The 16,624-nt window shown below is 39.9% G+C and overlaps 1 protein-coding gene across 1 annotated transcript; it reads right to left on the reverse strand.

The window, feature by feature from the left end:
* Positions 1–6,736: 6,736 nt before the first annotated feature.
* LOC103706900 (transcription factor bHLH68-like) lies at positions 6,737–10,851 on the reverse strand. The gene is made up of 7 exons (XM_039125486.3): positions 10,295–10,851; positions 9,516–9,828; positions 8,981–9,052; positions 8,741–8,806; positions 8,515–8,580; positions 8,184–8,234; positions 6,737–7,282 (listed from the first exon to the last, which is right to left on the reverse strand). Exons 1-7 carry the CDS (start codon positions 10,561–10,563, stop codon positions 7,145–7,147), a joined length of 975 nt encoding a protein of 324 aa, XP_038981414.1. The 5' UTR covers positions 10,564–10,851; the 3' UTR covers positions 6,737–7,144.
* Between the last annotated feature and the right edge of the window lie 5,773 nt (positions 10,852–16,624).

Raw genomic sequence — 16,624 nt, forward strand, 5'->3', positions numbered from 1 at the left:
TGGCAAGTGCGGGTGGGTTGGTGGGGGGAGGGAAGAGGGAAAGAAAAAAAAAAGATAAGGTCAGGAACGCCGTTCGATGCCCAAATCGATGCCGTGTTCACAGCCATATCGGCCCTCAAGTACAGCGACGTCAAAGCCATGGTCTCCGAGACGGGGTGGCTGTCGAAGGGGGATGCGAACGAGACGGAGGCGGGGGCGGCGAACGCGGCGGCTTACAACGGCTACCTGGTGCGGCGCGTGCTGTCAGGGAATGCCGGGACGTCGCGGCGGATGTGGACGTCTACCTGGTCGCCCTCTTCAACGAGGACCAGAAGCCGGAGCCCACCTTAGAGAGGAACTACGGCCTCTTCTACCCAGAGACCCAAATCCAAAACCGTGTGGAGCTTGATACCAAGCAGTGAAGTTGCGAGCCCAAACGGGCTCGTGAGCTGTTCGGGCTCGAGCTCGGGCCCGAGCTCGAATTTAAACGAGCTTCATTTTAGGCTCGGGCTCGGGCTCGTTTGACTAACGAGCCAAGCTCGAGCCGAGCTTTTACCGGGCCGAGCCCGAGCCGAGCCCGAGCAGCTCGGCTCGTTAACAGGCCTAGTCTGCCGCGCCTCGGGCTCGGGGCGTGACAGATTTGGTGGTATCAGAGCTCAGATTTTAGATTCCTAGGGATTGTGTTTGAAATAGTTGGATGGAGCTTAAGTTTTAGGATCTTTAGGATTTGGAAAGTTTGAGAGATGGGTAGACATTAGGCCATTAGACGAATTATTTGCTTTTGCTATTGATAAATTTATGTTATTTTATCTGAATTTTGAAATGCTAAAATTAGAATGCAACCTAATTATGGTATAACCAAAGTGTGAATAAGCTATTTTGAGAGTTTTCTTGGTGGAGCAATTTGTATTTCAAATTATGATTAATCAAATTTTGACTAAACTAAGTGAAGGAATATTAGTCATAGGATATTATCGTGCAACGTAATTATTTTAAAAGTTTAACTTGATATCAAGCACTGTGGATATTGCCTCTAGTTCAAGTTAATTATTTTGGTTGCAAGTTAAGGTTCATTTATAAGAAGTTGTTTAAAGTTTGGACTAGAAAATATTTTATAATATTCATTGAAATATTCTTCGAGGATTGAAATCTATATGTGGATCATGTATGAAACTCTTGTGTAGATAGAAAACATAATTGGGATGAAATTCTAGAATTTTCCTTTGGCTTTACCTAGAATTTGAAATTTTAGATCTTTTCAAATTACAATGCAGATTGGTATTTTAATTGGAAGTGATTTAGTAAATTATGAGAATATTGGTTGTTTAAATTACTTTAAGCTGATCAACGATATTAACTCTGTGATTTGGAAATAGTTTCTGATGGTTTTTCTTATTAAGGAGAATTTCAATGTCAAAGAAAAGAATAATATTTTTGATTTTGATCAATATGGATATCATTGTGTTATTAGTAGATTCTCTAAGTCTAGTAGATTTACAAGGCCGAAATGTTTGCAGTATTGCAAATAAAAAATATTTTACTTATTTGAGGAGTTGATCTTAATGTAAAATCATAGAGCTTATATCTTAGTATAATTTCTTGTAAATATTTGAATCAGATTATTAGATCTTGTGAGTTAAATATTTATAAATCAAGGCCATGAGTTGATTATGGATTTTGTATCATCATATGAGAAATGCAAGTGGGATATCATGAGAGGCCCAAATGAGTTTAACCTAAAAGAAAAGATTCAGGATGATTGAGTAAGCTCCTGAGTAAGTTAATCTAGAATCTTTTAATCGAAGCTTGGAATAAATATCAACTTATATAATGGAATTATCAAGAGAAACTAGAATTGCATTAGTTCAAATTTGGATCTAGAATATGATTACTTGATCATATGATGGTGTAAATATGGTAATTATCTCGAGGGTTAATCTTGATAAATATGCATGGAAAGTAAGAATAAAAATTTTATTTAGATATTATATATGAAAAAAAAATGTTGATGATCTGGGATCATTAAGAAATTTTGGAAAATATTGATCAGTGAAAGTATGATGGACTGAGTCAATTTTAAATTGGATAAAAATACTGACTATGTTTTGGTAACATGTTATGATGAAAGACTATATTGTTCAATAATGAAAGATTTTGTTAATAAGGGGAGGTGAATACTATTGATTCTCAGGTCAATCATGATATGATTATGTTATCTCTTGGATAGACTTTGCTATTTTTGGGTATGCTAAAAAAAAATTGAGTATATTATGACCAGGATTGGTTGATTATTGATTAAATACAGTCTATTTTGTTAAGTATCTAAATAAACCATGCATTATTTGCTCCCATCTTATGATTTATAAGTTTAAGTTAAAAGCTTTGTGGCATATTGAATCATGGTATCAATACTTTGCCTTCTCAGACATGCTCTTGTGATTTGATGCAAATCATTTTTGAGATAGACCGTTGCTATCTAATGATAATCAGTACATGTTCATTTTGTGAATTACATTTCTAGCCATTTAATGATTTGACTCTAAGTTTGGTCATTATCGTTTGAGGGATCAGCACACTACCATGATAAGTGTATGAGATCTATTTCATTTCAAGTTCTATCCCAAACACAACTAATTTTAATCAATCCTATTGTGAATCGATCCTGATCCGATCTCGAGTGAACATGCATCAAGATGATAATTTCAATCTGAGATTTTAGTTAGTCACTTATTTAGTGTTAATCTTGCGAGTTTATATGAAAGTTTTGATAATTGATTCAAAGTTATCTATCACACTGATTTTTATCGAGAAGAATACAATCTTAAATTTATATTACTCAATGGGCTGAGTATCTTTAAATTTGAAAGGCCCAGATCTCTCAAATTTCGAGGACAAAATTTTCTTAAGGGGAAGAAAATGTGAGATACTGGGTTGAAGCCGGCAGCCCCAGCCGACTTCAGCCCAACACCCCTTTTGGAAGGGGAAGAACAGGGGATCGCAGACGCGATCCCCTCCAACTTCTCCGGGCACAAGGACGCCCCTCCAACTTCTCTGGGCACAAGGACGCCGCAGACACTCCGCGGCTACACTGCGGTGGTTTTGCGTCCACCCCGCGGCCGCATGAGCGGCCGCTGATCTCACCCCACCACCGCGAAAATTGCGGTGGAGAGCCGTTGAAATGGGGCAATAAAATCCCTATTCTTCCTCTTCCTAAGAACACCTTCGAGCCCTCCCCCCTCTCATCCGTCTCCTCCTCTTCCTTTCCCTTCTTCTTCTCCTCCCTCTCCTCTTGCTTCTCAAGTGGCCGGCATGCTGCCCGATCAATCGCCATCACCCATACGCCTTCCCCTGTTTTGAAGATTCACATCACCTCGGTTCCGAGCGCCGCCGCCGCCGCCGCTTGACCGCCTGATCGAGCCTTCCACGGCCGAGATCTTCCTCCCACCACCTCTGCCACCACCGGTAAGCTTCTTCCGCTCTTCGATCTCAACCTTAACCATGCTATTTTCCTCCCTTTGCTTTGGCCCCAACCGAGATCACTCGGTTTCCCTCCGACGCCGGGCACCGCAACGGCCGACGGCCGCCACTGCGGCCGGCTGGCCGTCGACCAGGCGACTGCCCCTGGCCACCTAGGCCGGCCACCCTGCTGCCCTCCTCCTCTTCCGCTCTCCCTCTCGGTTTCCTATCCGTGGGGGGGGGGGGTTGTGGAAGGAGGAGGCCCATCATGGGCCAAACGGGGCCTGTTGGGCCCTGTCCATTACAGGCCCAACTTGGGCCCAGTCTAGCCCGGTTGGGTCTAGTTGGGCCATATCCTATATGGGCTCAACTTGGGCCTATTTGAAACTCGAATCCGAAACCCGAAACCCAAATCCGAAATCCGAAACCCGAAACTCAGTTTAGACCCGAAACCCAGTTCAGATCCGAAACCCGAAACCAGAACCCGTTTGGCCAATAAATGAAATTTTGCAGTTAAGCCTTTGGCAGTATATTATTTCACAAAAGGATCTTTTATAATTTATATTTGATCCCTATAGAAAAGATTTATTACATAAAGGTCCCCAACTATATTTGTTTGGTCCCTTTACTCAAGCTTTATTACGAAATAGTACTATATAATTAGGTATTGGCCTCTAAAATGAATTTTTATTGTATAAATGAACCAATTAGAGGCCAACCTTGGGGGCCCTATTGGGCCGGGTCTATATGGGCCCATTAGGCCGCATCCGATATGGGCCCTATTGGGCCATGTCATTATGGACTAACTCTGGGCCCTGTTGGGCTGTGCCCAGTAGTGTTATTTCTGGATTTTGCTTAGCTCTGAAATTAACAAGAAATTAATTAAATTTAAACAGATGAACCTGATCCGCCTATCTCAAGTAGGGGTTAAGCGAGAAGAGGTAAGTAACTTAATACTTCAAGTGTGATTTCCAAATTATTTGATAAATTGATTAAATTTTGATATATGTTTTGTATTCAGTAAAATGGGTCAGGCATGTTAAATTTTATTTGAAAATTATGTTATATGCTCTGAAATCCGTAAAATATGATTAGATAATTTATGAAATCTATTTTTATATATATGCATTATCAGCATGGCTATGACCTGTTATGTTCTGTTCTGGCCCCGCCAATTGGGATTATACGTTGGACCTGTCGACTTGTAATCTATGAGGAACCGGTTTCGACACCGCGCCACCAGTAATTAAAATAGTGGTTTCTGGACACCGTTGCCACCAGTGACTAACAATAGTGGTTTCTGGCACTCTGTGCAACCCATGCCACTGGGTTACGTGGCCGTAGCCTATTATGTTGAGATTCTGGTATCAAAGTTTTTGAAAAAATGATAATAAGTTTTGAAAACAGTAAAACGATGTTATTTATGATTTATTCCAGACATTATCCTATATTTTGATCTGATATGCTCTAACCCCACTTTGGGGTATTTTGTTACTTACTGGGCTAGTGTAGCTCATTATTTTATTAACTCTGTTTTTCAGATCCAGAGGCTTGATCGCACGAGATTGGGGAGTGCATTAGATTTTTCGATGATTCCTTCAGTTATTGACATTTTAGTTAGATTAGCTTAGACATTTGAATTATGTTGGCATATGCTATTTTGAAATTTTGTAAAACTGCCTTTGAACAACTTAAATAATTACGTCATTTTAAGCATTTATATTTGCTTTGATATGATCTGCTGCCTTACATGCCTGTGCGGTCCGCCGTGTGGGCGTGCGGCGTCTGCCATGCCTCGGGCTTGGGGCGTGATAGCAGGAGCAGAGTAGGAACCCCAAATTTTTTCAATCATTTCGAAGGACGACAACACAGTAGTACCAATTACCTCCACCGCATGAAGTAGAGCTCTATTCGCCATCATCCTCGAATATGCTCTGTTGTCCTCGAAGACCCGAATATTCCTATCTAGCCAACAATGATAGATTAAATAGGCAGCCCTGATCCCTCGCTCCTCAAGGCCAGGCCTCCGTGAGGAGACCTCCAGGAAGTTTAGAAAATTCTCAGGCGACATCCACCCCTGCCGAGGGTTAGGGGAGTCTGAGGCGCACCTCCAGATTTGAGCGACCCGTAGACAACCGATGAGGACATGAAAAATAGACTCCTCTACCTCCAGGCAAACCACACACTTTATGGGGATTCTCATCCCTCACCGAGCTAGCACACCTCTAGTAGACAAGTACCCTTATGCCACCTTTCAGACAAGGCCACTCAGAGGTGGATGCACAGCCTTCAGATCCAACCCCCATCAATCTATCGAGTCGAAGTCCTCTTGACCACCTCGAATAAGTCTCGGGCTCTCACCTCTGACCTCCCAGCCTCGTTCAAGACCCTCTTGTTCACCATCTTCCTACAGAAATCAGCAATGACAGGACCCGCTCAGCCAGCTGCTCCCCAAATGCCCGCCGAACGAGGTCCTCATTCCACTTCCGCTCTCCCACTACGAACAAATTGCAGACTCTGTGCCTCTCCAACCAGCCATGGTCAATCAAGGTGGGCCAACCATGCAGTGACACCTCAGAAAGCCATCTGTCCTGCAAGACGTCGATAGCCTGTCCAATCCCAATCTCCAATCTGATCGCCGGGATAACCTCCAGGGCGCGGGCGCAAGTCTCTCTCTAATGAAGGAGTTGCATCGGCCAGTGTGGAAGACTATCGGGTCAGCCGGATCCCCATACTTGGTCCTTATCAGAGTGCCCCAGAGACTCTCCGGCTCCAGAAGAAACCTGACTGCCAATCTGGTCGCAAGGATCTCCCGTCGCTTGATCAGAGGATAGACTCCCAACCCACTACTGCTGATCGGCTATCAAAGCATATGTAGAAGGCGTAATCAAGGAATATTGTTTCTGACCTAGCTACATGGGGGATCCTATAATTATTTCTCTCTGGACTAAAAGGAAAGAAAGACAATAAACGCTACTATGGATTTGCTAGGTGATCTTATAATTATTTCTCTCTGGACTAAAAGGAAAAAAAGACAATAAACGCTACTGTGGATTTGCTAGGTGATCTATCTTTCCTTTGCTTGCCATCAATCATTTGGCATAAAGGATGAAAGAATAATACCAGACACTTGGGTAAACCCCACTCGAAATTTGATCATGCAACCTCCTAATTGAGGAGGCTGGCTGCAATCTCTGGGCTATAACTATGCTCGAACATGGTCAGTATATTTCTATAGACAACAGATCTGCCGCCCATTTGAATGATTTTTTATCACAACATGCATGCAACTCACAAACTATTAATCAACCTTTACATGAATATAAAAATAATGTCGATATTAACATTGACATGCTGTTCCTGCTATTGCTTCAAATTAAGCAACTTCAGTGGCCTTACAATGAAGCTCAATGACATGCTTACAACAAATCAAGGAGATGATCGGACTCTATGTTGATTAAGTGGGGTGTGAAACCATCTCCTGATGCTTACATACCAGATCAAACACACATGCAGGAGGATGTAAGGAAGAGGGTTCTGAATCATGGAAGTATAAGAATCCTGCCATCCTGACTTGAAGTCGATGCCATCCATTTAAGTGCGCATATATAGCATCATGAGCAATCAGCCTTGGGTTTAATTAGCAGAGTGACCGCTCATGATGGTATATCCACCCTTAAGGCCAACCGTGCTGCGGATTTGGTGCAGTCTAACGAAAACCCCCACCGAAAGTGGGAGCCCAGTAATCCGCTCCATTGTCACCGCCAACATGCAAAGTGAAGGATACTGGAACCAGGCACAATCCTCTACTCCTCAGGTCCTTCTTTGTTGGTTCATCATCAGCATCCTGATGTTATGGATGATGCAACAAAATATAGCATCTTTAGTATCAATGATGGCAAAGATATCATAATTAACATGCAATCATAACCATCGATTGATCGACAAAGCCACTTTACAGCTACTCAATGGTACTTGATCAGGTGCTCCCCTTCTCTTCATACGAATATCATTTAATAACAGCCCAAGGGAACATAACAAAGAGGGATTAGGAATATCAAAGATCATGGTTTCTATACCATTTTAAAGTGGCCCTAAAGGCTGTAAAGTTGAAACTTTGTTCTTTCAACAACTTTGGTTGTAAAAAAAGAAGAATATATGGGGTTTCAGTTACAAGACTAGTTAAGTTTGTTTTTTAAGTGGTCTTGGATCCAATGAAGCATACCTGGCTAGGGTCTTCGGCTAACATACTATTCCTTTTCCCCTTTACCCTCAAAAAAATTAACGAAAAGCAACTAATCTCATGACTTCAGAGCTCATAAGAAGGAGCTTGATATGGGCATGCTTTTTTTTTCTGTTTCTCATTTTTGATGCACAAGATGGGGAGACCCATCATGCATGTGTACAGAACTTGGCAACATAAGAAAAGCAGCAATCTTAGTTTCAGTTGGTGATGTTAGATGCCTAGTTGTTAGAGATACATAAATAGATAGATAGAGAGAGAGAGATAGAGATAGAGAGAGAGAGAGAGAGAGAGAGAGAGAGAGAGAAGGCATGGTAGCATTGGGAACAAGGAATGAGAAAGGATGGTTTCCCCCCCGGACAGAGGGCTCGTAGTACCTGATAGCGTAGCTATGCAGTGGAAGGGAAGGAGCCTAAATCGACCCCCTTCTTTATTTTTTAAGGGGGGGGGGGGGGGGGGGGAGGGGGGGGGTACATGAGAAGGGATGGTGTTTATAGTTACTTACACACTGCCTCGTGTTCCTTGTTCCACTGCCTAAGTACGGGGAGCTCAGAGCCTGCATGAAAGGAAGGGATAACAAGTTGGTAAGGAGTATAAGACGTAAAACACGAGAATACATGACACCCATAGAAGATAATACACTAAACAGCACACAGGTTGTTATCCCACCGGTTTGCCCAGGAAAAAAAGAAAGAAAGAGAAGACAACATGTTGCGAATGTAACAGCTTTTACTGCGTGCTCTTAAACAGTCTCAAAACGATATTTAAGTTTAGCTCTCTTTCTCTCTGCCACTGACAACACGTACACAAACACAAACACACACACACACACAGACCTCAATTTGACTCTGGAGGAATCTGATATAGCCAATGGCTTCCATTAGTACAGACGCAGTGTCAGTCTGCAAAAGGAGCCCATGTCAGATCTTTATTCGAACACCAAAAGAAAAGAGAGTAGGAAAGAAAAAATTATATAAGATATGGGCAAGGAGTTAAAAATTGTTAAGCGGTATTGCCGTCAAATAGATCTATAGTAGCTGTATATATAGGCAAATGTAATACCTTCCCGAATGGAGAAACTAGCTGATGAAGAGCAGTGATCCTATCTCCTAACTTCTCCTTCCTCACCTGAAATAGAGAAGTATAAACCCTTTTAATGTTCAAGATGTGAATTGCTAATTTTATTAACATTAGTTTCAATTTCTATCATTTCTTAAACTCGATTGAGCATGATACCAAAATAAGTAGCACAATATTCAGTGAGAGAGAGAGAGAGAGAGAGAGAGAGAGAGAGAGAGCGACCTTGAAAGGTGATTGTGCTGAGGAGGCTTGAACTCTGGCCTTCTTGAAAGCTGCACCAGTTGTGCTGTTGCACTTGAGAAAGCCAGAAAAGGAAGAAAGGTGAGGACCCATATGTGGATCTCTGAGAAACCTACTTAAGATGACAATCAGGATACAGATAGCATGTAGTTCCACAATGATTGCACTATAGCCTCACCAAGATATATAGCATAGCCATTTCTTAGAGGCATTAGAGGCAATAATATATATATATATATATATGATTTTAAGATGGATTAATATCAAAGACCACTAAACCTAAACAAAATCAGCCCAACTATATTATGAGCAATCACAAGCCACTTTATAATGGAAATAAATATCTGCACATTGAAGCAGATAGAACAATGGATTTTTTTTGAGAAAAACAAAACCATAAAATTAAGCACAGATGAATTGAGATAACATTCTAATCAGTATTTATAATAGTACCAGTGATGATAATTACCAAAACAATTAAGAAGTCTGAAGATATATATATAACTTCCTCTCTCACCTCGGATGAATGATCTGGATGGAGATGCTTTTTTTCTGCTTTGCTGCTCGAGAAGTCCAGCATGTTCCTGCTGAAACTTGTGACACAAGATCTAGGAGAGGAAGTTGGCAGGACCGGGCTCCAAGGAGACCTAGGTGCCTGAATCTCTTCATTCCCGTGGCCGTACAGATATCCACTCCCAGAGGTCTCTTGTTTTACATGAACCATGTGTGTACTTGCTGATGGGTATAACACCTGATCTTCCCAATTCTCCATCCTCTTAGCTCGGAAAGGAGTGAAGCTGCACCTGGCTTCTTCCTCCATTAATCCTCCCCTGTAGGTTGTCCACCAATTTAATTTATATACAAATAACCAGCAAAAGCTGCAGATATTATAAATTTGGAGGTGAAATAAAGTAAGAATGTGTTTGTGTTTGTGTGTGTGAGGGAGAGAGAGAGAGAGAGAGAGAGAGAGAGGAGTAAGCTTTCCGAGCATATACAAAGTTGTGTACATACCTTATGAAACCTAATAAAGTGTTTTATGAAATCTAAGTTCCCTATCAAAATACCATGCAAAATTACATGAAAATATGAGTTAACTCGAGTAGCAAGTGAATGCTATATGTAATCTCAAAACAATTTTTTTTCTAAAAGTTTTATACAATAAAAGAAGAACAAAAGGAGGCAGGGAGGGAGAGAGAGGGGGATAGATAGATAGATAGAGAGATAGAGAGATGGAGATAGAGAGAGATAGAGAGAGAGAGAGAGAGAGAGAGAGAGAGAGAGAGAGAGAGAGATTACAGCAACAGTTGACTCCAAGACTCAGGAAGATATTGGTTGTCATGCCAAGGGGTCGTGGGGAGAAAATTAGATGGCGGCGAGTTTTGAGGAAACACTGAGGCAGAAGATGATGATGATGATGAGGAGGAGGAGGAGGAGGAGGTGGAAGAAGAGGGTAACAGAAGGGATGTTTGTTGAGCAGGTGGCCTCAGGCTATTCATGTTCCACCAGCTAGGGCTTCCCCCCATCATCTGCTGCACTAGAGAGCTTTCAAAAACTCCTCTATTCATGCCTGAAAGCTTGATGTCTTTTGCTCTTGTTCCTCTTTCCACCCTTTTCCGCCACTTCTCCGAAGTCGATATATGGTGTTTCTTTTGCTCCTTCAGATGAAGTTTGGGAGAAGAAGGAACGGCCCTTCGTTTAGAGGAACCAGGTTACGGGGATGGCGAGCCTCTTGTTTTGTATATCCTTTCTTTACCCCATCCTTTCTTTAATATTTCTTCCTCGCTTTCCTTTTTTCTCCTCTTGCTTCTTTTTTTTTCGTTTTTGCTGCTTTTGCTTTATCACAAAGTGAGGACAGGAAAGGTGATGACAGTGTTTTCAGTCTAAAAGGAATGCTTCTAGGAGGTGCTTCGTTCTTAATTTTGGTAGAAACTAGGGTTAGGTTTAGGGTTATAGATAGCATTTCTTTGCTCTTCTTTAATTATTCCATTTGATCTAATGGGAACGAGAAATGACAACGCCTGAGGCCGCCACAACAGAAAAAGTGATAGAGACCAGGCAAATTCGATAGTTATCGTTGCATAACATTCGGGCTTACACGGTAACATCGCCCAATTCGATAGTTACCGTCATAAACAACGTGTCTGAATGTGATAAATGAGCTTAGATCTAACAGGCTGTGGAAATTGTGCTTGAGAATTGGCTTGCTTTTTCAGTTTCTGGACTGCAAAAGAAACAAAACAGAGAGAAGGGCTAAGAAAACTATTACGAAAGCTACTTGGAAGCATGGTGCAATGTATTCTTTTTCTTTTTTTTTGGGTAAAAAAAAGTTACATACTTGTATTGCTGCTCCGCATTAACCAAGAAAACGTTTCATGCATTCATTTACATGTATTAATCGGTACTCCTGTAGGTATTGTATAGTGCTCTATCAACAACTAGGAAAATGTTATGCACGGTCTTTACCTTATGTTTTCACTTAGAAAGAAAAGGGTTTTAGAACTTGTAAGAGACCACTCCTTCAGCATTTCATGTTACGGTCAACCAATGCAGCCAAAAGTTTCCACCTCTAATTTATAACTGGAAGTCAAAGGTTCAGTCATTTAGACAATAAATGTTGGTGGATTAACCATGAAGTATGCATGCCAAGGCCTTTGTCATCCATGAAGGCTTCATCTTAGATATAGGAGCAAGATATTGGTAGATGTGCTAATGCAATCATCTGTTCTACAGAGCGCTACATATGTAATGCCCTTCAATGAAAGGTTGGAGTTTCTTTTTTTCACATTGAAGCAACTGATGATAATTTGTGGTCTTCTTCAATTAGTTACTAAATGGAAAATACCCTCTTATAGCGTCTGCATCACTTTAGTTCGGAGGAAATTTGTGCTGCTGACCTCTATCAAGATTGGCAAGAATTAATCACTAATTACAAGAATAAAGTGGGAGAAGAAAAGTCTTATTCAACATTCAGCAACAACTTAAGATTGTGACCATGCATCTTGTTTGGTATGTTTATAGTTTGACATATATAAAATCTTATTTTTACCGGAAAGAAAATAAAACACATTGAAGAATTTCTAGTGAAGCAATATGACACGTTTCATTTTTTAATACTTAAATCTAACAAAAACATTAAAATTTAATATATGTTTCCTCTAAATGGCGGGAGATATTGGTCCACTGTCCACAGTAGACCGAGAAGTTGCCATACTGCCAACATGTTCAAGTAAATCATTGATTTCTTTGTCCGCCAGTGTTAGCTCATTGCAACTTTTTGAGGTGCTTCTTAAAGAAGGCACTTTTCTTTTTGTTTAATTTTTCGAAATCTTGATGTTAGATAGTCTCAAAAAAACAAGTGTCACACAAAATCACAGTCTAGAACGTGTAAGTGTAACTAATCACTCTGCACAGAATTTCCAAATTCTTTACTTTATATTACAAGTGCATAAAGTTAGCAAGTCTTACTTTTGACCATAAGCTTTGAGTGTGGATGAGATCCAATAGAGGCTTTGAAAGTACTAAATTCAAGCATCATGAGGTTCATGCTACAAGAAATTAACATACATAAAAGTAAGTCAATGAACAAGTTCACAATTATCAATTTCTAGTGCAAATGTTGAAGCCTAGCATTATACCAATTGTGCGCATGCACGTGTATATGTGGATAATACTCAAAGGCAGATTAGGTTAGGTCCGGTATATGGCTGAGTTCTATACAAGACAAAGTTCAATATTCATAATAGTATATGATCATCTCCAGAGAGAATCGCAAACCAATTTAATGCTCATCATCACTCCAACCACAAGCCACGAGGTCAATCAAGTATTACAATCAGCCTTGCAACAAAAATAGATGAAAATCGTGCATACGTTATTCATGCGTTCCTTTTTTAGCTGTATGAGAAAGCCATCCAACAGGGGATGGCCTTTTACTTGATATGAAAGTAATCAAATATATCTATCTCACAGAAACTATGCCATGCTCTTTGACATGTTCTGCTATTATACTGCTATCTAATGAGAACGCATGTACCTCTTAGTTATCTCATGCATATTGGCTAATCTTAATCATTCCAATGATGGATTTGATGCGCTCATTAATTTTAAAAGTCAAAACCTAGGTCTAATAATTGACTGTAGGTGATCAAGGAACAGTACGATAGAAATTGTTAGTTTTATTCTAAGGAGCGGGCATAATAATTACAAGGGCACAACTTTAATGACAAATCCTCTTAGGTTTTTGTATATATTTTAGCCTTCCCCTGGACCTATAAACAAAAGAGCTGAAAGGTCGAGCCAGGACCCAGGAGCGCGTTACGAGAGGAGGAAAATTCGTTTGGAAGTGAGGAGTTTTGGGTCCGTACGCAGCTTAACATTTTTGTTGGGCGCGCCGTGTCACTTCCAACCACTCTTTTCCTCTTTTCTAAACTCTTTTTCCTCCAACTCCTACCAGTCTAAAGCAGCCCTCTCCCTTGTCTTCTTCTGCCACTTCCATATTCCAGATCAAATAATATACCAGTTATAATATTCTCTCTCTCTCTCTCTCTCTCTCTCTCACTCTCACTCTCTCTCACACACACACGATCTGAGGAGGAATAAAAATATGAACGCAGGCTCTTAGAGAGAGAGGGAGAGCTCATAATTCATTAAATCCAGCACTCACTACTTGCCTTTGTATATTTCCACTGGTTGTTGATTTAATCCCCGAGCCTCATGAGCCAGCCTTAGTCCATTAAGAAATCCGGTTGTTAGGATATCCTCAGCTATGAAATGTCCAAAAATATTTTAAAGATAGCGATATTCAAGGTGTTAAACAAGAGTTTTTGAATCAAAAAAATATAATCAACTCTGTATATCAAGAGAAGAAAATTGATAGGTATTCAGAAGCTTATGCATGGAATTGTATTTCCATCATTTTTTGAAATAATATTTCCATCATAATCTAATAAAAATGGTAAAATTGTTAAAATAACTCTTTATTATATCTTTTTTTTAACTAGTAAGAAATCTTAATTGTTGATGCAATGCTGGATATAGCTGGAAGGTACTATGATCACTTGGACCATACGGAGCTTCATAGGAGTTAACGAGTTCACAACCGAAGGGTCCGTTAATTCAATTTGGAGACAGTATTATTTTTTTGCTTAATTTTCAGAGTTTTAGTTTAATAGTTCTTCTCAGTTTCCTTTTATTTTTAATCAGGTTTTCTATTTCTGGCCAACTGTTCTAAGGCTTGTCTAGATAATTAAGAATTGGTCTAAGATTTTGTTTATATTTTTAAATTATTTATTTAAGGTGTCTTGAATTTAACTATCATTATGAAATCTCAGAAAAGGAATACTAGGATGTTTTCCAAAAGAAAAAAATAAAGGGAGCAATTTGTTACTAAGGCTCCTAAGCGCCAACAAGAAGTTACACCAGTTGATGCCACAAAACTCTAGAAATAAAGCATAGACGTAGAATAATCGAAAATCCGTCGTTCTACTCTTTTATTTTCGCTTCGCTTTCTCTGCTGTGGCCACTAATTTGACTCTACTATGAAGCAAAGTTCCTTCCCCTTTTATTTTACCTTTGCTAATTGCTACCAGTCTGAAAGCTAAGGCTTCGCGCCTTTGTTTTGCTTTTGCTTTTTGTTTTCCTTTTCTTCTTTTGCTTTTGATTGTCTTTTATCTCAAAGGCCTTTAGATTATTGAAAGGGCTTGTGATCACTCTTTACCAAGGAGTGTCTCCTTTTCTTTATACATGGAGCTAAAAACCAGCACGCAGACAGGGAAGGAGCGATCAGCACCAAAGCCCTAAAGGTATCAAATATGGTAAACTATTCCCCAAATCATGGAAAACATACATACATACATACATACATACATACATACATACATACATACATACATACATACATACATACATACATACATACATATATATATATATATCCTAGCCAACACTGGCCCAACACAAATCCCTGGATGCTTGTGACTTACTGATATGTGAGACCGTGAAGTCCTGACATGTCCCCAAGCATCAAGTTATGGAGAGCAACTTGAAAATGAAATGGGTAGTTCTTGATGAATTGGGCATTTCTAGAAACTAGTACTTCAGACCTTCTCCAAAGATGAGCATAATGTCCTCTAGCTTTTCACTGTTCATCGCATGCTTTCTCATTGGGTTCCTCAAATTAAATATTTTAGGTCCTTTACAAGCTTCTTGGCTTTATTATCCACCGTCAGTAGTTCCCACAAAAACCCTACTCAGCTCTACTCATACCATGGTCCATGGTCTCTTTTCTTGAGCACTAGTATAGGCACGAGGGATCTGTGGGTTTTTGCAGAATTATTCTGAAAACAAGACAAGTTAGCTAATCCTCTAAGATTTTATTGGTAGAGTTGTTTGTCCATATATACCCTTGGGATTCATTCTAGGTTATCATTTCTTCATGTCGATTGCATGCAAGCCCGACTCTACGCCCTCAACTGTATTGAACACGAGTACCTTAAAAATTTAGCTACAATTAAGAGATCGTGATCTATATAATATTTACTTGGATTCTTATGTGGATTCACATGTGAACTTCCGGTAGATACCCAAGCTGTCTGCAACTTGGGGCAATTATGGTCAATTATAGCTGCACCTTACGACATGATACCTGCAAGTAAGATTCACTAGATTAACCTAATTATTTCCTTCTTGTCTGGCTCATATGGTAACCGAAACAATGGGTATCGATAGCAAGCATGATGCGTTAGAGAACAATTGAGTAGTTATCATTTTACGAGCAGTTTTGACTTTAGTCAGTAGATCTATAATTTTGTTTTCAGAGACAAGCAATATAATATGAGTACTGATGATGAAACACAAACTGACAAATCATTAATCCATATCAGTAATGAAGGGCCGAGTACGTGGGCAACTAGAACCTATATATGAACAGAAACAATGTTGGCCAAAAATTAGCAATGATGATTTCTGAAGTTTTGCTTTGTAGTAGGATAAAACACAAGAAATAATTAAGGAAAAAATCATGACAACCACAAATTTTATGTGGTTTATCCTTCACCAGCTCTCCAATGATCTAGAGAAAATCGTAGGAGTTCAAACTCAAAGCATTAGATTAAGAAACATGTGCCTTTTTTTCTCTTGAGCAGTAAACTTTTGCTAAATTTAAGGGTTTTTTTTTTCTTGATGCAAGCAGAAGAATGATCATAGACAAACAGAATCAGCGGTGCAGTGAATAGTTCAGAGTGGTTGGCTGAGCCCATGAAGGATCGGTTAATCTGCCTTTCTCCTTAGGTTGGTCAGTTTGTTCCTCTTGTTGTAGTGCTTGTCCTACGCAATGACAAAAATGCGATCGAGTTATACATCCAGCAGATTCACTTTGATGGAGATAGTAGTATCTGGCCTTAAGCTTTCTAATTAAGAAAATTGTTTTTTTTTGTAGCAATAATGCATTGTTCGGCCAATGGCTTTGCATGCAAGCTTCTTTACACGTTCAAGTTTTCCAACTACTAATGAATTCTCTCTCTCTCTCTGCGCGGTTATTTTTTGATTAAGATAAATGATCCTATCAAAAAAAATGTGTAAATGGTCTTACTTTCCTCACCCTTAATCACATGCTTAATTATTATTCTG

Source organism: Phoenix dactylifera, chromosome 1 (genome assembly GCF_051530095.1).
Source record: "Phoenix dactylifera cultivar Ajwa chromosome 1, Ajwa_hap1_PhDact_Kaust_v1.1, whole genome shotgun sequence".
NCBI lineage: Eukaryota > Viridiplantae > Streptophyta > Magnoliopsida > Arecales > Arecaceae > Phoenix > Phoenix dactylifera.